This window comes from Suncus etruscus, chromosome 10 (assembly GCF_024139225.1).
Source record: "Suncus etruscus isolate mSunEtr1 chromosome 10, mSunEtr1.pri.cur, whole genome shotgun sequence".
Lineage (NCBI taxonomy): Eukaryota > Metazoa > Chordata > Mammalia > Eulipotyphla > Soricidae > Suncus > Suncus etruscus.
This window is the reverse complement of record NC_064857.1, coordinates 22,772,245-22,797,614: the sequence shown is the minus strand read 5'-3', so window position 1 is coordinate 22,797,614 and position 25,370 is coordinate 22,772,245. Positions and strand designations below refer to the sequence as shown.

Here is a 25,370-nt window from a genome sequence, read left to right as displayed (position 1 = left end):
ATTCCAGCCAGGGGTGATTTCTGAGCGCAGAGCTAGGAGTAACCCCTGAGCACTGCCAGGTGTGACCCAAAACAAATAAGTAATAAAATATAACAATTTTTCTTTATCTTCTATTTATTTCTTGTAGTACAGAACTCCCTCATTTCTACTTCTTTCACTTAGATTACAATTAGGGTTCTTATAGATCACAATTTTTATGAAAACCAGTACACATCCAAAGCTGACCATAAATCTCCTTAATATCATACAATCTTAGTCCATAGTTTACCTAGGAACCTTACTTAGGCTTTCAAAATGTGTATGGTGGGCCAGTAATTTATGATCCCAGTTACACCTTCAATGTAAAAGGCATACATCCACCCCAAAACTATTTTAAATATTTTTTGCTTATATGACACTTGGAAAAATAAATGTTTGGTGTTTGTCTTCATGTTTTACTGCAAAGAACAAATCTCAATCTATTTACTGGCCCAAGCGAACTGATGCACTCTGCATATTGGTTTATGAAACACAAGCACCATCTAGTGGCAAAAATCAGAACTGCGGGTTTATTCTAGTGATACAAATAACACTCAAAATTTCTAGACTTAGTGGGAATAATCCACTTTGGGAGTATTATTGTCTGGGTCAGTATTTTTAAGGCCATAAAAAGGATATACAAAGGTTGTCTTTAGATCTGTTGAAAGCACAGAGGGGAAGAGGCAGGTACATCAGAATCTACATATCTGATAGGCTACGTGCAACGTAACTTCTAGAACATGGCAGCTGTCTAGGATGCAACCTGGGTTTGCTTTCAGACAGTATTACTCTCTCCCAAGTTGAGCTCAATGAGCTCAGGGGACACTTTGGCAATGCTCGGCCTTGGATTTGTCATGACCCAGATACAACATGATAGACATGCGCTTTAAGCATTGATTTACCTCCCTGGGCCTAAATACACTTTTTAAAAGGGCCTCACAAACTACTGAAGAGTACCTAGAGGGTCAGTTTGAAAAGAACAAATTATTTAGTAGCAATTACTTATCAGCTGTATAACAACTTTTAGGGACCAGAGTGGCAGTAGATCAGGTAGGGACTTGCCCTGCACTGGCTGACCCATGTTTGTTCTCGAACATCCTATATAATCTCCAGAGCACCACCAGAAGTAATTCCTGGGCTCAGCATCAGGATTCAGCCTGGAGCACTGTTGGCTGTGGCCAAAAGCAAAAACAACAACAAAACTCAAACTTTTAACTTTATTTCTTAAAAAGTTGCTCCGTTAATTAAAATATTGGTTACTTTGGGGGCTGGAGCGATTAACACAGCGGCAGGGCATTTGCCATACACATACGTGGCCGACCCAGGACAGACCCAGGTTTGATCCCCGATGTCTTATATGGTCCCCCAAGTCAGCCAGTGGTGATTTCTGAACATAGAGCCAGTAGTAACCCCTGAACATCACCGGGTGTGGCCCAAAAATATTATATATTATATATTATAATATATATTATATATTATATATATTTGGTTTTTATTTATATATATATATTGATTACTTCTGCTTCACTGTTGTTAACCTAATAAAATCAGTTCAGAAGCTTCAGAAGACCCGCTCCACATGATCAAATTTATGCTGAAAACCACAGTCATCAGTAAAACTGTTTACAAGTATCACAGATCTCTATCTCTGTGTCATAGATCATGAAGCTTCACGTAGGTTTTTCATTCTGCAAAAGGTTGGTGGTTCGAATCTCAGCACCCCACATGGTCCCCTGAGCCTGCCAGGACTGATTCCTGAGCGTAGAGCCAGGAGTAACTCCTGAGTGCTGCCAGGTGTGACCCAAAAACAAAAAAAATAAAAAATAAATAAAAAATAAAAAAAAATAAAAAGAGGGTGTTCTTAAACTAGGAACGGCAAGTTACTCTCTATAAATTGAAAGCAAAGAAAATGAAACAAAATGGAATGAATTTTTATAAATCCACACAGAACAGCACTAAGGAGAAACTATAAGGACTAAACTATTTTTGCTGATGAAAACTGAAGCATACAAATGTGGTAGAGGAAAGGCTCTTTGCGATGAGTTTTAGGAAATAATAAAACCAAGTTATAATCTAAAAAAAAAAAAAAAAAAAAGTTACTGTTGCCAGCACCTTTGCCAGCCCAGAAGTGTGAAGGTTGGACCCTTTTGACTATGTAGGAACTGACGCCTGAGAACAGTGACGCCAGTGCCAGTATGGAAAAGGCTGCATTCCCTTAGAAGGAGAAATTTCAACAGGTAGAAAGGCCCTATAAATAAGAATTTGAAAGAAGTAATATTGAAAAAGCAAGTTGCTCACATTCCACTGTGATCACTCACATCCCAACTTTTTGGGTATTTCCTTTCTTTTGCTCTGCCTCTCCCCATTTTGTTCATGTTCTCTAAATAAAAGTACATCGCTTTAAAATTAAAAAAAAAAAAAAAAGTTTGTCTGAGGCCTTCATGTCCAGGAAGATCCTCAAGGGTCAATTACTTCCAGGAGTTAAGCACTTCCTTTTTTCTATTTCCAGAGCTACATATAAAAACATGTATTGGTGTATCTTCAGTTCAGTTTTTCTTTTTCATTTTTTTTGGCCACCCTATCTTGAATACTGTAGTTATGACAGGGTTGCATGCATACAATCCTCCAAACCCACACTCCATCATAGCCTCAGGGTCTCCCCACCCGAACACTTGGGAGAGAAAAAAAATTTAATTGTGGCTTCTCATAACTATGGAATCAATCTTGGGACTAGAAGTTTCCCATCAAGAGAAAATGTCAAATTTCTTTTTTTGGTTTTGTTTGTGTGGGGCAGTACCAAGAATCAAACCCAGCGCCTCAGAGCCAGGGGCAATCAGATGGTTACAGTGCATACATGACAAGGTCCCATGGCATTGAAGAAGAAAGGCAAAAAAAGAAAGAAAAAAAAAAAGGTTTCATACATGGTAACAATGCACTCTATCAGGTCCGGAGAGATAGCATGGAGGTAAGGTGTTTGCCTTTCATGCAGGAGGTCATCGGTTCGAATCCCAGGATCCCATATGGTCCCCCATGCCTGCCAGGAGCGATTTCTGAGCCTGGAGCCAGGAATAACCCCTGAGCACTGCCAGGTGTGACCCAAAAACCACAAAAAAAAAAAAAAAAAAAAAAAGCACTCTATCAAGAAGATATATTTCCAGTCCCAAAAATCAACACTGAACAGAAAACCTGAATCAGGAATAAACCAATTGTATGCCCGCCATCCAACCCTCTGATATCATATAGCAACCTCTCTTCCCCTTGGTTCGTTCTCTTTTAGCCACATAGATTTCCTGGTAGAAATAATGGGGATTTTGGTATAATCCAACCTCAAAGATTTTTGCACCCCAATGTGGAAGTGAGCTATCTAGCACCTGACAATACCAGTATGACCCAAAAATCAAAATACTTAATGCTTCTACTCTCAACACAGAAATATTAAATACTAGTCAATAAAATTAGAAATATTAAATAAACAAATCAAAAGAAGCAAGTAACTAAAAAGTACTAGAAAACTTGTTCGGCTACCCAAGTAATCAATGAAGCCAAAGTATTATTTTAGATCATTTTTTTAACTATCAAACTTGGAACTTTGTGACAAACCCAAAGCTGTAATAATTTAACTGAATATACAAAAAAAGGTAGTATTATAAAAATGAGTAAACTCTAATGTAATTTGGGAACATATTATTTATAATTCCTTAGAGCAACCTAGCTAAGGAAATAATCAATGATGAAAACTAAAATGTGTGCATGAAGATTGTTCACTGCAATATAAACTTATCAAGTATCCTGTTTGCTGGAAAAACTCCCTTTCCCTCTCTACCTCCCTTTCTCCTTCCTTTCTCTCTTCTTTCCCTCTCTTCCTCTCCCTCTTTCTCTCCCTCTCTCTCCCCCTCCCTATCCTTCTCTTCCTCTCTCTTTCTCCCTCCTTCTCTTCCTCCCTCTCTCTCTCTCCTTCTCCCTCCCTGTCCCTCTCCCTTTCCTCTTCCCTTCCCTCTCTCTCCTCCCTCTCTCTCCCTCTCCCTCTCCCTGTCACTCTTTTCTCTCTCTCCCTCTCCCTACCTCTCCTTCCTTCTCCCTCTCTTCCTCCTCTCTCTCTTTTTTCCTCTCTCTCCTCCCTCTTCCCTCTCTCCCTCTTACTCCTTTCTTCTTCCCCTTCTCCCTCTCCCCCATCTCCCTCTCACAAAAAAAGGAAAAAAAAAAGTATTCCTGTTTATACTTACTTTATGTTTATATATATATATATACACACATTGCTCATAAAACGCACACAAGATTTGAGACATTCTTTTCAGAGTTATGAAAAATTACCATTACAATTAAGCAGAAAGAAGGAACAGTAAGGCATATACAAGATGAACAAATTAGTACATATTAATACAAAAAAAACTACTTAAAGGATAAAATTCACATATAAGCAATACGGATAAATTTTGAAAAGAAGAAAGAAAAACAAGAGAACCACAGTAAGAAATAAAAAAAAAAAGAGACACACAAAAGTCTGAATCTCTGTATATGAGCATCAAAAACAGGCACAACTAATCTGACATGTGATGAAACATGTTATTTCAAAGAATTGTCTCAAGTGCAAATACCGTAGGTATAAGGAAAGTTTCAGAAGTGATGGAAACATTCTCAATCTTGATGCCAATAGCAATCATATGTGCATTTACATATATAAAAATCATCAAATAATGCATCAGTACATGTATATATATATTTTTTAAATCATCAAAACACTACTTTAATAGCTTCTCAGTCTTTTGGCTAAGATCAAGTGTAACACACTACTTTAAGATTTAGTCATTTTACCATTCATACATTACACTGCCGCAAATGAAAGTATAGAAATGGCAGGGACCAGAGAGATAGTACAAGGGGGAAGAGACGGTACAGAATTGACTTGCAGTCACTGACCAGGTTCGATCCCAGCACCACATGTCGTCCCTTGGGGATCACCAGGGCCTGACTGCAGAGCCAGGAGTAATCCCGGAACACTAGATGGTGTGGTCCAAGATAAAACAGAAGAAACTGACTATAAAAGATGACTTCTGGGGCCAGCGCGGTGGTGCTAGAGGTAAGGTATCTCTGCCTTGCCAGTGCAAGCCTAGGACAGACCACGGTTCGATCCCCCGGCATCCCATATGGTCCCCCAAGCCAGGAGCGACTTCTGAGCGCATAGCCAGGAGTAACCCCTGAGCGGTACCGGGTGTGGCCCAAAAAACAAAAAAACAAAAACAAAACAAAAAAATAAAAGATGACTTCGATTTGTGCAGATATATTTACTAGCTCAGAAAAAAACAAAAAACAAAAAAAAAAAGTGAGGCCTGAGCAAAAGCACAACAGGTAGGGCCTGTTGTCGGCCTGGGTAGGGCCGACCCAGGTTCGATCCCCAGCTTCCCATATGGTCCCCCAAGCACCATCAAGAATGACCTCTGAGCCACAGCCAGGAGTAGCCCCTTAGTGGCTCTGAGTGTGGCCCAAAAAAAAAAAGAAAAAGAAAAAGAAAAAGTAACTAGTTCATTTTAGGATTGCACCTTATTTATATTTATCATTAACTTTCTACATTTTCCACCTTCACAACAATGAATCAAACGAAGTTTGCTTGTCTGTTTGGGGCCACATCCAGTGGTGCTGAAACTTTCTAGATGTTCAGGAGTCATTTCTCATGGCCAGAGAATCATGAGGTGCCAGTAAATGAGCCCCAGACTCTGGAATGCAAAACTTGTGCTCACCCTATCGAGCTATGGCTCTGGCCCTAAATACTTTTTAAAAATCAATTTTTAACTATGCCATGCTTCTAAAAAAGAAATCTTGTTGCACTTGTAGCTAAAACAAAACTATGCAATCTACATAAAAACTTAATAGTCTTTTTCAATCTTATGAATTATAAATGTTTATAAAAATGATAAACACATCCTTTATTTGCAATGGTTTCAGCATATCAAGAAAAATACCAATTAAACTACATACTATTTTAATTTTATATGTATATAATTACATATATATATATATATATATATATATAGGTGAGCAAGTAAACAAAAGTTATCACTGAGCTATGCAATAACTTTAAACTTGGTACTGCCTAAAAAACTACATTTAAAAACTTTATATAAAATTATATTTAAAATGTAAAGGGACCAGAGAGATCACACAGCAGTAGGGATTTTTTTCAACTGACCCAGAAAAGATGGTGGTTCAAATTCCGGCATCCCATATGGTCCCCTGACCCTATCAGGAGCGATTTCTGAGCACAGAGCAGAAGTAACCCTGAGCATGGCTGGGTGTGATCCAACCCCCACCCCAAAAAAGTAATGTAAAAAATATATGTAAAAAAATTACATAAAATGTAATGTAAAAAATGCAAAAAATGTCTAAAATTAAAATAGGCATAAACATTAAAATAAGTTTTCTTTCACTTGCAATGTCAACTATTCCTTGAGACTGATTTAACACCCAAGCACAATGCCCAAATTGAATTTTCTTTACAGTGAAAATAAATACGTTGTGAGCTTCCGAAACTTTCCCAATATGCAAACCTAAGCAGTGAAAACAAAAACTCAAGACATACGAACCTCTGATTGTACATGCCCCGAAAGTTGTAATTAGCTCTATGGTTTGGGATAGGCTTTGGATCTAACGGCCTGTAGATGGCAGGCTCTCCCCTTTTCATAGCGAGCCCATTCAGTTCCACAGTTGGAGTAATACTACCTGTGGGAGAGAAATATTGAAAGTACACAAATGAAATACTGCCATAGGAAAGCATGAAAACTCTGCTTCTATTTGAGTAATTACAACAAATGATAATAGAGTCGATGGCCCACCTGTGTGGTTTTTGTAAGACACATAGAAAACTGTTTTAATAAATTCTCTTCTGTACATTTTCTGTACATTGATTTTCTGTATATTACTGGTCCAAATTTCAACTTTATAAGCATGCTATTTCAAGACAAGGCATATCTAAGATTCATGAATTTCTTAGTTTGAATACTATAAAGTATTAAATTGTAATATTACTTATTCTACAAAGTTTACGTACACTTAATCATCAGAAACTCATTATTTAAATATTTATTTAAGTAAACAATCAAAATTAGCAGATAGATGAATGCAGCATCAATAATTCTTGAATTTATCTAATGTAAACTTTTGTTTTGTTTTGTTTTTGGGTCACACCCAGCAGCGCTCAGGGGTTACTCCTAGCTCTATGCTCAGAAATCGCTCCTGGGGCCGGGAAGCTGGAGCTAGAGGTAAGGTGCCTGCCTTGCAAGCGCTAGTGTAGGACAGACCACAGTTCAATCCCCCGGCATCCCATATGGTCCCCCCAAGCCAGGGGCGATTTCTGAGCACATAGCCAGGAGTAACCCCTGAGCATCAAACGGGTGTGGCTCAAAAAACAAAAATAAAAAACAAAAAAAAAAGAAATCGCTCCTGGCAGGCTCAGGGGACCATATGGGATGCCGAATTAGAACTGCCGTCCTGGGCCGGAGAGATAGCATGGAGGTAAGGCGTTTGCCTCTCATGCAGGAGGTCATCGGTTCGAATCCCGGCGTCCCATATATGGTCCTCCCGTGCCTGCCAGGAGCAATTTCTGAGCCTGGAGCCAGGAATAACCCCTGAGCACTGCCGGGTGTGACCCAAAAACCACAAAAAAAAAAAAAAAAAAAAAAAAGAACTGCCGTCCTTGTGCATACAAGGCAAATGCCTTTAATGTAAACATTTTTTACTTGTTCCTAATATGAACAGAACAAAGTAAATGTAATGCTCTTAGTAAATATTCTTTTACACACATATTTGCTGAGGTCTGTAATTTGTTTTCAAGTACTTCAGAGAGGAGAAAGATGAGAAACAAGAAAGATCGTTTGTGTTGGTAACTACTGAAGCTGTGATAGGTACATGAACATTCAACATCCTATTCCTTCTACTTCAGTAAGTTTGAAAAAAATCCCATAATAAATAACCCTACATTAAAAATATTATATATTCTAAATACCAAAAAAATTTAGTAAAATGAATATATGTTTCATAAAATGAATCACAGAAGTGAATATAAAACTTTTACAGAAAGTAAAACATATTTTGATGTAAACTCCAAGGTACTTTATTTGAGTCTCTTTCATGCCGTACATTCAAGATTCTACTCATCATATACCACAACACAAAAATGTTGAGGAACTGGAGAGATAGAACAGAGAGAGGATATAGTGCTTGCCTTGCAAGTGGGCTGACCTGGGTTCAATCACTGGCATCCCGTATGACTGCCATAGTCCTCCCAGTAATAACACCTGAGCATTGTTTAGTATGGCCCAGAAATAAAAAAGAAAAGGAAAAAGCCCAAAACTGATGTGTTAAATGCAACAAGGAAATTAGGACTGATAGAAAATAGCAACAACGAGGTTGGAGAGTCTAGCACAACCATTCAACAGCAGTCTTGTCAGAAGCAATCCAGAGAGTCAGTAAACTGTTGGCTTTAAATCACAGTTCTAAAAAGAATTCATGTGAAATTATGAAAGATTGTAATAAGAACAGAAGGAGGGGGCTGATATAGTACAGCTGGAATTCCAATACTAAATTCAAGATACTGCCTGCAGGAAAACAGAAGCTAACCCAGATACATAAGAAGAAAATTCTGTGGGCAGCCACTGCAAAAACAAGATAAAATTCCTCAGAGAAACTTAGCAATGAAGCACTTGCTTAACATGTATGAAGTTCAATCTCCATTGGGGGTGGTGTCAGGGTAAGGGCTTAAAAACTATAAAACAGGGGCCGGAGAGATAGCATGGAGGTACGGCATTTGCCTTGCATGCAGAAGGCCAGTGGTTCAAATCCCGGCATCCCACATGATCCCCCGAGCCTGCCAGGAGCAATTTCTGAGCATAGAGCCAGGAGTAACTCCTGAGTGCTGCCAGGTGTGACCCAAAAACTATACATACATATATATATATATATATACATATGTATATATGTGTGTATATATATATATAACATAGTGCTGGAGCAATAGAGCGGTACGGCATTTGCCTTGAACGAGGTCAAACCAGGACAGACCCAGGTTCAATCCCCGGCAACCCATATGATCATCTGAGTATGCCAGGAGTGATTTCTGAGTGCAAAACCAACACCACCAAGCATGGCCCCAAAAACAAAAATAAACTATAAAATATAAATATAAATAAATGGAAAGGCATCTGGTACCCATTGACTTAGAAAAAGTGAATTAAAATTGTTGTCTTACAGACTCTCAGATCAATGAAATAGACTTGAGTAGTCTGAGACTGACCCCTACCCCAGACATATAATCAATGTACCTATCAATAATCTTTGATATAGACTCAAGAAAAGCAAAATGGAAATTGGAAAGCCTCTTCAACAAGTGGTGTTGGGACAACTAGTTAACTACAGGCAAAAAAGTGAACTCAGACCTTTAACATCATGCACAAAGGTCAAATCAAAATGGATAAAGAGCTTGATATGAGGCCTGAAATCATAAGGTAAATAGAGGGAAATGTAAGCAAAACATTCCATGATGTTGAGACTAAAGGTATCTTCAAAGAGGAAACAGCATTGTCCAAACAAGTAGAAGCAAAGATAAACAAATGGGACTACATTAAACTGAGAAGCTTCTGCACTTCAAAGGAAACAGTGACTAGGGTGCATAGGCTACCCATGAAATGTGAGAAATTATTCACCCAATAGCCATGTGATAAGGGGTTAATATCTAAGATACACGGTACTTAAGAACTTAACAAGAAAAAAAGCATCTAACCACATCAAAAATGGGGAGAAAAAAATGAACAGAAATTTCCTCAAAGAAGAAATACAGATGGCCAAAGGCACATAAAAATATGCTCCAAATCACTAATCATCAGGAGATACAAATCAAAACAACAATGAGTTATCATCTCACACAATAGAAACTAGCACATATCACAGAGAACAAGAACAAACAATATTGGCATTGATGTGGGGAGAAAGGAACTCTCATTCACTGCTGGAGGAAATGCCAACTAGTTCAACCTTTATGAATTATAAATATTCTTCAAAAAACTGGAAATTGAGCTTAAGTATGATCCAGTAATACCACTCCTAAGGATATACCCTATGAACACAAAGATACAATACAAAAAAAAAAAAAGCCCTCTGCACTCCTATGTTCATCGCAGCATTATTTACAATAACCAGAATCTGGAAACAACCAGGCACCTGACAACAGATGAGTGGATAAACAAACTATGGTACTCTACACAATGAAAATATAAGGTTATGAAATTTGCTTATAAATGGATGTACATGGAGATTATTATGCTGAGTAAAATGAATCAAAGGGACAGCAATAGACATAGAATAATCTTACCCATTTGTGGGATATAAGAAAAATCAGGGCCCGGAGAGATAGCACAGTGGCGTTTGCCTTGCAAGCAGCCGATCCAGGACCAAAGGTGGTTGATTTGAATCCCGGTGTCCCATATGGTCCCCTGTGCCTGCCAGGAGCTATTTCTGAGCAGACAGCCAGGAATAACCCCTGAGCACCGCCAGGTGTGGCCCAAAAACCAAAAAAAAAAAAAAAAATCAAAGACATTTTGCAATAATTCTCAGAGACAAAAGAGATGAGGGCTGGAAGGTCCAGCTCATGATATGAAGCTCACCACAAAGAGTGGTAAGTGAAGTTAGAGACATAACTACACTGACACAACTATCATTAACAATGTGAATGAATGAGAGAAGTAGAAAGCCTCTGTCTCAAATACAGGTTGCAGGGGAGGTAAGGGAGGTGGGAGATTTGGGGCATTGGTGATGGGAAAGTTGCACTGGTGAAGGTGGGTGTTCTTTATATGACTGAACCCAACTACAATCATAATTTGTATCTAAGGTGTTTAAGTAAAATATTTCTTAATTTTTAAAAATTAAGAAAAAGAACAGATAGAATAGTAATAATATCGAAACAATAGAGATGAGGGCCAGAAGGGCCAGTCCATGGCAGGAAGCTTGCCACAAAGAAAGATGAATACACGTAGAGAAGGATCCACTATGACAAAATTAGAACTTACTATTCTGGACAAGAACTCGGTGTTATAAGGGGATAAAGTGCATGGCACCACTTCACTAACAGTAGTGCAAACCAGTGTCAAAAAAAAAAAAAAAGAGAGAGAGAAGGGTCAAAGCAATAGCACAGAGGTAGGGCGTTTGCCTTATACTCGGCCAATCTGGGACAGACCTAGGTTTGATTCCCAGAATCCCATATGGTCCCCCAAACCTGCCTGGAATATTTCTGAGCACAAAGCCAGGAGTAATCTCTGAGCACTGCCAGGTGTGACCCAAAAACAAAAACAAAAAACAAAAACAAAAACAAAAACAAAAAAAGAAAAGAAAAGAGAAAGAGAGAGACAATGAATGAGAGAAAGCAAGCAACAAAATGCCTGTCCCAGAGAAAGGCAGGGATGGAGGGCTAGAAAGAAACAGGGGACATTGGTGGCAGGAAAGGTGCACTGGTGAAGGATGTTGTACATTCTATAACTAAAACCAAACTACGAATAATTTTGTAACCACTGTGCTTAAATAAAGCAATTAGATTATTTTTAAGCAGAATGACTTATATAAAACAATGTACAGTCAATGGATTCTCTATCAAGATACCAATAGTATTGTTTAAGAAAATAGAATAAACAATTTCAAAAGTTATATGAAATTTCAAAACACACTTAATAGTCAAAGAATTCTGAGGGGAAAATGAAGTCACCATACCACATGATTTTTTAGTACAAAGTCATAATCAATAAAACAGTATGGCACACTGGGCCGGCGAGGTGGTGCTAGAGGTAAGGTGTCTGCCTTGCAAGCGCTAGTCAAGGAAAGGACCACGGTTCGATCCCCCGGCGTCCCAAATGGTCCCCCCAAGCCAGGGGCAATTTCTGAGCGCATAGCCAGGAGTAACCCCTGAGCATCAAACGGGTGTGGCCCGAAAAACCAAAAAAAAAAAAAAATTTTAAAAAAAACAGTATGGCACTGGATTAAGACACAGAGATTATCAGAACAGAAAACGATTCCATAAATAAATTAATACATACATACAGGCTTAAAATCTATGGCAAAGGAGATGAATTCATACAATGGAGAATGACCAATGGAGAATCCACAGATAGTGCTGGGTAATTTGTACTGTCACAAGCAAAAACTGTAACTTCGTCACTATTTAATGTTAATCATACGTTAACTCAAAACAGAATCAAGACCTAGACATCAAACTTGATATCATAAAGCACAGAGGAGAAAACAGAGCTGACATCCTCAATAGAACAGAAATTTATATAGATTTCAACTTCATCAGACAAAGGAAACAAAAGCAAAGAAAGGGGCCAGGAGCGATAGCACAGAAGCTAGTGGTTTGCCTTGCACTCGGCCAATCTGGTGGTTTGATCCACAGCTTCTCATATGGTCCTCCAAGCCTACCAGGAGTGATTTCTGAGCAAAGAACCAGTAGTAACCCCTGAGTGCTTCCAGTTGTGCCCCAAAAACCAAATTTGTTTAAAAAAAAAAAAAAAAGGCAAGAAGGGGCTGAAGCGGTGGCACAAGCAGTAGGTCGTTTGCTTGCATGCAGCTGACCTAGGATGGACCGCAGTTCGATCCCTGGTGTCTTATATGTCCTCCAAGCCAGGAGCAATTTCTGAGCGCATAGCCAGGAGTAACCCCTGAGCATCTCCGGGTGAGCCCCCCCACAAATAAAAGGAAATAAAGGCAAGAAAAACAAATAGGAACTACCTCAAATTAAATAACTTCTATACAGCAAAGGAAAATACCACGTACATGTGCACACAAAGACTATTTAGCAGGTGAAGGCATTTGAACATCTGAAAGGGGTTGATATCCACAATACAAACAGAGCTAGCATGAGTTCAAAACCAAAAAGCAAGCAACACAATTTAAAAATGAGCAGAAGAAGGGGCTGGAGAGATAGCATGGAGGTAGAGTGTTCACCTTGCATGCAGAAAGACAGGGTTCGAATCCCAGCATCCCATTTGGTCCCCAGAGCCTGCCAGGAGTGATTTCTGAGTGTATAGCCAGGAGCAACCCCTGAGCAATGCCAGGTGTGACCCAAAAACAAACAAACAAAAAAATTTGGGGCCGGAGAGATAGCACAGCGGTGTTTGCCTTGCAAGCAGCCAATCCAGGACCTAAGGTGGTTGGTTCAAATCCCAACATCCGATATGGTCCCCCGTGCCTGCCAGGAGCTATTTCTGAGCAGATAGCCAGGTGTAACTCCTGAGCACTGCCGGGTGTGGCCCAAAACTCCCCCCCTCAAAAATGAGCAGAAGACCTAATTAGAAAACTGTCCAAAGAAGACAGACAGATGACCCATAGACACATGAAAATATTCTAAAATCTCCACTTAGTATTAGAGAAATGCAAATCAAAACTACAATATCAAAGAGAATAGTCCCTATAGAAAAAAGATAGGGATCAACAAGTATTGGTAAGGATGTGAAGAAAAATGAAACCCTGGAAATTGCTAGAGGAAATGTACATTGATATTAACTCTACAGAAATAGTATAAATTTTCTTATTAAAAAAAATACATGGGGCCAGAATGATAGCACAGTAGGTAGGGTATTTATTTGCCTTGAATGCAGCTGACTTAGGTTCAATCCTGGGCACCCCAAATGGTCCCCTGAGAACTTCAGAAATGACCCCTAAGTGCAGATCCAGAAGTAACCCCTGAGCACCACTGGATGTGGCCCAAAAATAATAGATAAAAATTAAAATAATAGGGCCCAGAGAGATAGCACAGGAGCGTTTGCCTTGCAAGCAGCTGATCCAGGACCAAAGGTGGTTGGTTCGAATCCCGGTGTCCCATATGGTCCCCCGTGCCTGCCAGGAGCTATTTCTGAGCAGACAGCCAGGAGTAACCCCTGAGCACTGCCGGGTGTGACCCAAAAAACAAAAAAAATTAAAATAATAAAAAAGAAATCTGGATAATACTATATGCTTCAGTAGAAAAATCTCCCAGGATTTTACTTAAAGGCTATGAAACACCAGTTCAAAAGCTATTTCATCTCTCTGTTCATAACAGCCGTTTTCACAGTTGCCAAGATTAAAATCAAGACACACATAATCAAATAAATTTTTAGTACATGTAATGAGCAGAATACTACCTGCTGGTTAAAAATTGAAATTACCATTTGGGATGAATTAGTTGGGCTTTAAAGTGAGTAGCTGAGTGAAATATGAGAGCAAAAGGCATTTATAGAATGGTTTTATTCATATGTAGAATATAACTAAAACAAAATACCCCCAAAAAAAGGTAAACTTACTTCTTGAAACTATGGTAGAAACTAAGTTAAACATCCAAGATTCCCTAATATACAAAACCAGTAATAAATCATGTATCTAAATCATAAACCAGTAACAAAACATTTTAAAAAGAAGAAGCAATAAAAGGGGGTAGAGGGGTTAAGTAACAGGCAAGGGAAATAAGGTAAGAAAAATAGCAGCAACAAAAAAAAAAGATGCTATATTCAATAATGACTCCTAGAAGTCTGATCTGCTAATTAAATACATATACTTAAGGCAAGAAAGAGAACACCAGCAAAATTTCCATTTTCTCCCTCCCTCTATCCCTCCCTGCCTTCCTTTCCCCTTTTTTATTTTTTAAATTCCTTTCTTATGGTATTTTAAAAAGAACAATAAAGTGAAATTCACAAAGCTGAAGCATATGGCTCAGAGTTGCTTCCTCTATGTAAGTCATGTGACCACCATTCCGCTCAAAATATAAGCATGTTGGTGCCAAAGAGATATAGCCAGTGGGTTTGTAAGCAGTTAACCCAGGTTTGATCCCTGTCACCTCATATGACCCACAAACAATTCCAGCAGTGATACCTGGATGAAGGAAGAGCTAACTAAGACTAGAGCCAGAAGATAGTACTGCAGGCATGTGCAACCTGGGTTCAATTCCCAGGACCACATGGTTCCCCCCTGAGCATCTCCAGGTGTGTTCCTAGAGCCATTTCCATCACCCTTGGTGTTTTTCTAATATCTATCACCATAGATGTGTTTTCTCTATTCTTGAAATCTAAATATGCATCGTTTTATCCTCTCTCCCTTGATGAGTTTATTAAATATTTATCATTTGCATGTATTCTTTTAAGTTACTAAGAAGCATTTTATTGAATCAATATATCAGTTGCTTATTCTGCTACTGGCAAGACATTGAAATTGCTTTCAGTTTGGGGCTAATGAGTTGAAAACTACCTTGAAAATCTTGAACAGTGTTCTAGAGGACAAACACTTTCAACTCTTTTGGGTCCCAGAGTGGTTTTATGTTAAATGTTATCATAATTTGCCTAAAATTTTTCTAAACATTTCTTTAACACCAATGAGCAATATCAACCTTTTGCTAAGAGGGTGTACCAGGGATCAAACATAAAAGACAGGTTGGTGGTCTACCACTGAGCTCTATCCCTACAAGTAGTCTATTCCCTTAAGAATTTAAACTTGGTGGGGCCGGGCGGTGGCGCTGGAGGTAAGGTGCCTGCCTTACCTGCGCTAGCCTAGGAGACGGACCGCGGTTCGATCCCCCGGCGTCCCATATGGTCCCCCAAGCCAGGAGCAACTTCTGAGCGCATAGCCAGGAGTAACCCCTGAGCGTTACCGGGTGTGGCCCAAAAACCAAAAAAAAAAAAAAAAAAAAAAAAAAAGAATTTAAACTTGGGGGCCCGGAGAGATAGCACAGCAGTGTTTGCCTTGCAAGCAGCCGATCCAGGACCAATGGTGGTTGGTTCGAATCCCGGTGTCCCATATGGTCCCCTGTGCCTGCCAGGAGCTATTTCTGAGCAGACAGCCAGGAGTAACCCCTGAGCAACGCCGGGTGTGGCCCAAAAACCAAAAAAAAAGAATTTAAACTTGGGAGGCCAGGGATATGGCTGAAGTGGTACAGGATATGCCTTGCATGAGTGAGGGTCCTTAGTGCAATTCCTGGTACCACAGGCCTCCCCTACCAGCACCGCCAGGTGTGACCCTCACAACTAACAAGATAAAATTAAAATAAAATATAAATTATTTTTTTATTGTTCATAGTTCATCAAACATTTCAAAGTAATAATAGGAACTAAGTTAGGTCATTTTGCACTAAATGGATATACAGTTCAAGGGCCAAAGAAATATTTATATTTTATATATATATATATATATATATATATGTGTGTGTGTGTGTGTGTGTGTGTGTGTGTGTGTATATATAGGGTTCTTGTCTTATATGCAGCTAACCCTCATTCAATGCCCAGCATTGTATAAGATCCCTGGAACTCCACCAGAAGTGTTCTTAACTATATACAGGTATATCAACAACAAGGTAAAAAGTATAGTCTAAAATAGAAAAAGAAAAAAAGAAAAGATAGCCAAAGAGATAGCCCATAGGCCTGGAGCACATGGTGGAATGCACAGGGTTCCAGGTTCCATGCCAAGTACAGCATGAGCTCCACACACATGTGGTACCTGCATGCCCTCAACACCACTGAGGAGGCTCAAAAAGAAAAAAAAAAACAAGAAAACATTATAGGTATGTAGCTTCAGAGCAAAGTGCATGCCTACTGCATGCATGAGACCTGCATCCAATCCCTGAGGCAGAAAAAAAATATTTTCTGTTCTTTTTTGTTTTAGTTTTTTCAGGCCACACCCGTTTGATGCTCAGGGTTAACTCCTGGCTAAGTGCTCAGAAATTGCCCCTGGCTTGGGGGGACCATATGGGACGCCGGGGATCGAACCGCGGTCGCGGTCCTTCCTTGGCTAGCGCTTGCAAGGCAGACACCTTACCTCTAGCACCACCTCACCGGCCCCGAAAAAAAATATTTTAAGACTTCATTCACCCTTCAAGTACAGCAATATGCAGGAAGTCCTACGCTCAAAAGTCACCAGTGAGAGGGGCTGAAGCAATAGTACAGTGGTAGGGCGTTTGCCTTGCATGCGGCTGACCCAGGAAGGACCTCAGTTCGATCCCCAGAATCCCATATGGTCCCCCAAACCAGAATCGATTTCTGAGGACATAGCCAGGAGTAACCCCTAAGCATCACTGGGTGTGGCCCAAAAACCAAAAGAAAAAAATCACCAGTGGAGGAACTTGAATGCACTGAGAGTATTCACCTAGCATGCATAGCAAAACAAAATTTTAGACCATTGAAAGCATTATATTTTTATGAGTTAAATTTTTTTAATCTCACAAATTCCTCATGTGAAAATTCAAAGAAATACTAGAAACTGGTCTTTTTGAAGGCACATAGAAGGCAGGCACGAAAACACAAACCATGAGATAGGGTTTGAATTTTTTGTTTGCTTAGTGTTTGTTTTTATTTTGGAGCTACACCCAATAGTCTCAGTGATTGCTCATGGTGGGACTCAAAGGACCATGTATGGGGTGCCAGGGACTGAACCCAAGTCTACAGTCTGGTTTCAATTCTAGAATAAATTATCTGTCTACTACAAAGCTGCACTGGCAGCAATCACTTCATGTAGGCCCCTTCTCTACTCACAGCTTGAAAAAAAAACAGTTGGGAGTCAAGGTTATTGAGGCCACACCAAGCTGTGTTCAGGTATTATTCTTGACTCTGTGCTCAAGAGTATCCTTTGGCAATGCTCAGGGGACCGTGAGTAGTCCAGGGATTCGAAACAGGGACACAGCCTACACAGTTACAAGCAAAAGCAAGTACCTGCAGTACTATCTCTCTGGCCCCACAGAACACATTTATAATACCATTTCAAGCTATGAGATGTTCCAGGAAAAACTATTATTGTGTTCAGTGGATAAGAGTTGGACCAGGACTACAAAAAAAAAATAAAAAGCAAAACTCATATACTGATGGCTACAAAGTTAATTTTTAGATCTACTAAAGAAGATTTCTATATCAATAATAAATATAAAGTGCCTAATTATGCATGCGACTGTACGTAATAATTTATAGGTTCCTGTTCTATATTAAGAAAAATGTCACAAACAATTTTCAAGAAACAACATATTACTAAGACTTGAAAGAAAAATTCTGAGGGAAGTTAAAAAGTGCTACAACTTGGGGCTGGAGCAGTGGCACAAGCGGTAAGGTGCCTTGCACACACTAACATAGGATAGATAGCAGTTACATCCCCCAGCATCCCATATGGTCCCCCAAGCCAGGGGCGCTTTCTGAGCACATAGCCAGGAGTAATCCCTGAGCATCACCGGGTGTGGCCCAAAAACCAAAAAATAAATAAATAAATAAATAAAAAAGTTCTATAACTTTTCTAGGACCTAATAGAGACTGAATTAATATTTGTTGAAAGGATGAAATCATTAATTTATTTATCAATAAGGGCTCTTGAAAAAAGTTGTCTGGAGTCAGTATCAGGACAATGACACACAAAATGGTCTAAGAGAGAGATAGGGAGCTTCCTGTAACCATTATCAAACATGAGAAATCACAGTGTGGCTTTGATGCATAACAGGTTAATCACCAAGGCTGCTCCAATTGCCCACAGCTCAGTCTGACTGCCCTGCACAGCCATGAATGGTATTATAAATATCCAGTGATCTTTGGCAGGAAATAGGTTCCCATGCCAAAAATAGTTTCTTTCTGTGCCCAAACAATAAAAAGCTGAAGAGAAACCTCAATGATTTGAAGCATTGATTGGTTCCATCCCCAGCATCACATAATCCTCAGCACTGGAAGAACCAATCCCCAACACCAAGCCAGGAGTAGCCCTTGAGCACTCCTGGTGGCAACTCAAGACATAGACTTCCAAGTTAGATGGGGTTGACCCATTGACACTAACATTGTTAGCATTGTTAGCATTGACACTAGCAACCTGGCATAATTTGAAACATACAAATAAATGCTAATTGCTAACAAATTTTAAGTCCTTATTTATAGTCTTAAATAATATTTAATATTTATGCTTGTTTATAATGATGTAAGCAAATGAAAACAGAGGCAGAAGAAAGCTATTTAATAGAATGTCATCTAGTAAAAATTTTTTTATTTATTTATTTAATTCAAAAATCACCTTCTGAAAACTCATACTATTTATTAAGGCAAACATAAATTCAAATTGAATAATACATAACAAATAGAAAAAGGGGGTTGGCTGCTACACTGAATAAAGGAGTGTGACATATACAAACAAGCACTACTTATTTATTTTTTTAAAAAATGAAGTCAAGCCTTGTAAGACAAGATGGATAAAACTTACTTAGTGAAATAAGTCAGGAAATGAAAGACAATGACCAAATGGTTTTATTCAGATGTGGAATATAAATAACCAAAGCAAACTGACTAAGCAAAACCAAAATAACTTTCTGAGTAGTTCACTTAGGATCAGTTTGGTTAGCACGAATATTGCAAGTTTATTTTTGTCCAAGAATGTCCTTTTCCTTTTTCCTCCCTTTCTGGTATTCCTATTAATTCGGAAATTAATCTTTCTGTCTTTTTTCATTAAGTACTTTACTTTTCTTCCAATGTTTTGTCTCTCCTTTTAATCCTCCCTCCCATGTAAATGAGAGTTTTGTTGGGTAGTGGACTCTAGGTTGAAAGTTTCTTTCATTCTGTAGTTTGAATATGCCATTCTACTCTTTCTTGCCTGGATTGTTTCAAATGGAAGATGTGGGTCAATTGTTATGTTCTTATTTTTAAATGAGGTTTTTCTTCTTCCTACTGTGTTAAAGAGTCCATCTCTCTCTTTGTATTTTAGCATTTGGATTACTATATGTCTTGGTGTTGTTCTATTAGGGTTTATTTTGGTTTGGTGCTCTTTTTGCCTCTTGGATTTGTAGAGAAGCCTCTTTCCAGAGGGTGGAAAAGTTCTCTGCTATTATCTACCTCACTACTTGTTCTTCCCCTTTTCCTTTTTCCTCCCTTTCTGGTATTCCTATAATTCATAAATTATTCCTTCTGCCTTTTTTTCATTAAGTACTTTACATTTTCTTCCAATGTTTTGTTTCTCCTTTCTTTTTTTGACTTCTTTTTCACTTGTACTTGGCTTGTAATTTGTCTTCAAGTTCGTCTATGCTATTCTCCTGTGTAATTCTGCTACTATGACTTGCTAACATGTTTTTATAGTTTCTTCACTTTCATTTGTATGGATTCTCTCACCTTCTGACAAAGTTCTTCTTTGGGTTGGTTGAATTGTTCGATTTCTTAATTTTGCATGCTAGTGGCTCCTTTATTTCTTTTTGTTTGTTTGTTTGTTTTTGTTTTTGGGCCACACCCGGCGGTGCTCAGGGGTTACTCCTGGCTGTCTGCTCAGAAATAGCTCCTGGCAGGCACGGGGGACCATATGGGACACCAGGATTCGAACCAACCACCTTAGGTTCTGGATCGGCTGCTTGCAAGGCAAACACCGCTGTGCTACCTCTCTGGGCCCAGGCTCCTTGATTTCTAATGCTAAAATGTTAAGTGTTGATTTTAGGTCCTCATCTATAAAGTTCAGGCATTTCGGTGGACTTAAAAAGTTACCAGGGTTCCTCCCCATATACCCAACTGTAGGTGTCTTCCTTAGATTACCCATTTATCTTTGTATAGTGGTTTGGAATGCTGGGATATCAAAGTGTTTAAGAAAGCGATCTGGGGCCGGCGTGGTGGCACTAGAGGTCAGGTGTCTGCCTTGCCAGCGCTAGCCTAGGACAGACCGCGGTTCAATCCCCCAGCATCCCATATGGTTCCCAAGCCAGGAGCGACTTCTGAGTGCATAGCCAGGAGTAATCCCTGAGCATTACCGGGTGTGGCCCAAAAACAAAAACAAAAACAAAATGGAAAAAAAAAAAAAGAAAGCGATCTATTTAAACTGTATAAAAGGTGGCTAGATGTATATCAGCTTTAGAGGTTATTTTCATAAGTAAACAAGGTTATCTAAATATGATTTAAAAAATATTACAAACTGGGGCCTGAGAGATAACCTGGAGGTAAGGCATTTGCCTTTCATGCAGAAGGACAGTGGTTTGAATCCCGGCACCCCCTATGGTCCCCCGTGCTAGCCAGGGACAATTTCTGAGCATGGAGCCAGGAGTAACTCCTGAGCACTGCCAGGTATGACCCAAAAAAAAAAAATTACAAACTAATTTATTGGTTTGTTCAGCTGGGTTTTGAGCTGTATATTTTCTATGAGAAATAAGTGCTAGATCCAATCTGCCTGGAATTGTATGAAATAAATTGAAATTTTTGGGAAAAGGAATGTTGATGGGAGGGACTGGAGGTTTCCTGTTCCCACCTAGACACAGTCCTAAAGTGGCCGAGGAGACATACGATCTGGACTGGTGGTGAAACCTGGAAGCCCAAAATAACTTTTCAACTCTGTGAAAAAGATGGTATTACCAAAGGGACAGAGGTGTTGGGGTGAAGAGGATAGAAAAGGAGGGACTGTGACTGTAGTAGCGCTGGAACTTTGGTGGTACATGCAAAGAAATTGATGCACGAAGATATGAACCTCGACTCCCATTTCCTGACCTGACAGTACTGCAAACCAATAACAAATCAATGAAACTGGGTTTTAAAATATGTTACTCATTTGCTTAGCAGTTACAGAAGACACATGGGGTGCTTTTATTTCTACATTTCTTAATCAGCTACATAAAAATTAAGTATCAACCACTCCAATACCAACAAACAATAAGAAAATATAAGGATTAATTATTTATTAAACTACAACCAGAAACTATTCCAATTATTACTCTAAAAATAAAATTATACGGAGCTGAAGTGATAGTTCAGTGGTAGGGCATTTGTCCTGTGTATAGGTTCAATTCCCGGCACCCATATGGTCTCCCAAGCCTGCCATGAGAGATTTCTGACTGCAGAGCCAGGAATAACCTCTGAGAGCCACCGGGTATGTTCCAAAAGCCAAAAACAAACAAAAATAAATAAAATAAAATTACATAATCTTTATTTTAGAAAAGAAAATTTGGGTACTGGAGAGACAGTATAACAGGTAGGGTGCTTGTCATGCATGAGGCAATCCTGTCTGGTCCCTCTGAGCCTGCCTGGAGTGAAGCCAGTAGTAAGCCAAGAGTAAGCTCTGAGCACAAATAGGCATGGCCAAAAAAATAAATACTTTTGGGGGCCGGAGTGATGGCACAGCAGTGGGGCATTTGCCTTGCACGCAGCCAATCCAGGATGGACCTTGGTTCGATCTCCCAACATCCCATATGGCCCCCCGAGCCAGGAGCAATTTCTGAGCACATAGCCAGGAGTAACCGCTGAGCATCACATTGGCCCAAAAAGCAAAATAAATAGATACTTTTTAAAGATAAAGAAAAATGGTTATTTTCTCTGGTAAAGAAACTCAATCATATTCTTCCGGTTTTCTCTAGCCACTGTCTTATTTGTTTGTTTGTTTGGGGGCCATACCCAGTGTTGTCCCAAGTGCCCTAGCTGCTGTATTATGACACCAGCACCAATCTGTAGTCAATGTCTTTCTACCAACATTCCAAAAGTAAATAATGCACACTTACAGCATTTCCTAATGCAAAATATGAAGCATGGCGACAATTGCTTTCTCCAGACTCTGCCCTTCAATTATTATTAATCTATCCTGCATACGAGTGCATATTCCTTTTGACTGTGACTGGTCTGATATAAAAGGAAACAGAGTACAGAGCATGCAGAACACAACAATATAACTGCAGTTATAGGTAAGTGAGGCCCATACCTGGGTTATTATTGACATTACTTTTGGGTGGTTTCTGAACTGGTTTGGGAAGTGTGGACTCAGTCAGAGCTTTCTTAGCAGCAGCTTGTTGGGCTTTCTTTATGCTGCTCCCTTCCGACTCCCAGGTCTGCTCACCGAGACTCAGCTGTACTGAGAACATCTTCAGGAAAAAAAAAACAAACAGAAAAACAAAGAAAATATTTTAAGACATAAAATTATGCAGCTGAGAGAATAACAGATTTATCACAAAATCAAACTTTTTTAAACTAGGCATAATTTCAGTGATCGTTTGCAATAAAATCTTGCTCTACCAAATTAAAAGATTTTATTATTAGAATGTGTTCAACTCTGCTATCCAATGATTTAACCATCTTAAAAAGCTCTATGTGGGGGCTGGAGAGATAGCATGGAGGTAAGGTGTTTGCCTTTCATGCAGAAGGTCATTGGTTCAAATCCCGGCATCCCATATGGTCCCCTGAGCCTGCCAGGAGCGATTTGTGAGCATGGAGCCAAGAGTAACCCCTGAGCACTCCTGAGTGTGACCCAAAATATATAAAGGAAGAAGGAAGGAAGGAAGGAAGGAAGGAAGGAAGGAAGGAAGGAAGGAAGGAAGGAAGGAAGGAAGGAAGGAAGGAAGGAAGGAAGGAAGGAAGGAAGGAAGGAAGGAAGGAAGGAAGGAAGGAAGGAAGGAAGGAAGGAAGGAAGGAAGGGGTTTATTAAAAAAAAAAAAAAAGCTCTATGTGGGAACCTGAGCTATAATATAGCAGAAGTGATTGCCTTGCACAAAGATAATTTGTGCACCACATATGATTCCCCAAGCCCCAATAGGATTGATCCCTAAGTGCAAGTCAGGGATAAATCCTGAGCACCACTGGGTATGGCAAAAAAAATTTTAAATGGATAGTTCTAGGGGCCAGAGAGATAGCACAGTGGTAGGGTGTTCTCCTTGCACGCTGATCCAAGACTGACAGTGATTTGAATTCCGACATCCCAAATGGTCCCCTGAGCCTGCCAGGAGTGATTTTTGAGCACAGAATCAGGAGTAATCCCTGAGCACTGCAGGGTATGATCCAAAAACAAACAAACAAAACAAAACAAAACAAAAGATTCTCAAAGAGGTCAATAAATTACTTAAATAAAAAAAAAGAATAGCTCTATGTGTACATTTTGGATAGAATAAGTTTAATTAATACATAAAGAAATTAAGAGGATTGGAGCCTGAGTGATAGGATTTGCCTTGTACATGGTAGATACCTGGCATCCTATATATGGTTCCCTGAGACCTGCAAGGAATAATTCTTTCTTTTTTTTCTTTTTTTTTTTTTCAGGAATAATTCCTAAGTGTAAAGCCAGGACCAATTCCTTAGCATTGCCATGTGTGGCCCAAAAACAAAACAAAAAATAATAATAATAACTAAGGCTCTACCTCTGGTGACGCTTTAATAAAATCTAATTCCTTCAGGTTTACACATAGAAAAAAAACTAATCAGAGTCAAGAAATTTTATAAATAATATGTTGCAAGAAGCTCTTAATACACAAAAAAACATTTATCCAGTCACCACATTCTGGGAGTATTTAAATTCATATATATTTCTCCAATATGGACCCAGATTCAATCCCCAGCATCCTATATGGTCCCCCAAGCCTGCCAGGAGCAGTTTCTGAGCACAGAGCCAGAAGTAACCCCTGAGTGCTATTGGGTGTGGCCCCAACCCCCCCCCAAATATATATAACTAAACATTCAGGACCAGAAGATAGTACAGAGGTTAAGGTGCTTGCCTTGCACATAGTTAAAATATGGTTTGAATTCTAGCATCACATATGGTATACCAAACACCAAGAGTGCCATAGGGTGATCCCTACGCACAGAGCCAGCAGTAAGCCCTGAGGAGAGCTAGATGTGACTCAAGCCTCTCCCCAAAAAAGTTTAACTCAAAATAACAATTAGATCTAAATATAAAAAAACTATACAAAAATATAGGAAAAATCACAAAGGAAAAATTGCATAATCTTATAAAGCAAGTATTTCTCAGCTATAATACCAAAAGCAGCCTATAAAAATGAATAAATTGGAATGTAGCAATATAAACAAGAATACTTTTTAAGAGCCTTGTTAAAAAATAAAAAAGTTGGGGCCTGCGCGGTGGCGCTAAAGGTAAGGCGTCTGCCAGGTGTGACTCAAAAAAATAATAATAATAAAGAAAAGAAAAAAAGAACTTGTTTGTTGATTTTTGTTTATTTGAGGTATCAGTAGTTGAATCCCTGCGATGGTGGTGGGAATGTGGAGATGGGGAGAGGGAGAGAAGGAGAAAGTGACAATGAGAGAGAGAGAGAGAGAGAGAGAGAGAGAGAGAGAGAGAGAGAGAGAGAGAGAGAGAGAGAGAGAGAGAAACTAAAGATAGGAGACAGTACAGTATGCCCAATCTGAGTTCAATTCCCAGTACCAAATGGTCTCATGAACATTAACCAGGTGTGGTCCTGAAGGCATCCAGGATTTGTGGTTGTCCAGGTATCCCAGGCATCACCAGGCCACGTAGCATAATATCCATGGGCCCTTGCATTAAACCCAGGAAGAGAATTGCCTCTAGAATTATTTTTTAATTTTCTTTTATTACTTTTTTTTATTGGATCATAAATGAAAAGGTATAATGTACAAGTGATATAGGGGCCGGCGTGGTGGTGCTAGAGGTAA

At 39.3% G+C, this 25,370-nt stretch overlaps 1 protein-coding gene across 6 annotated transcripts in view; it reads right to left on the bottom strand.

Moving 5' to 3' along the window:
* The window catches only part of STAU2 (staufen double-stranded RNA binding protein 2), a 310,007-nt gene that overhangs the window by 248,168 nt on the left and 36,469 nt on the right, over positions 1 to 25,370 (bottom strand). For all 6 annotated transcript variants that reach the window (XM_049781812.1, XM_049781810.1, XM_049781813.1 and 3 more), the window contains 2 exons: positions 22,678 to 22,837; positions 6,597 to 6,732 (listed from right to left, as the gene is read on the bottom strand). In XM_049781812.1, the coding sequence (XP_049637769.1) occupies positions 6,597 to 6,732; positions 22,678 to 22,837 (296 nt within the window). The remainder of the gene's footprint in view (positions 1 to 6,596; positions 6,733 to 22,677; positions 22,838 to 25,370) is intronic.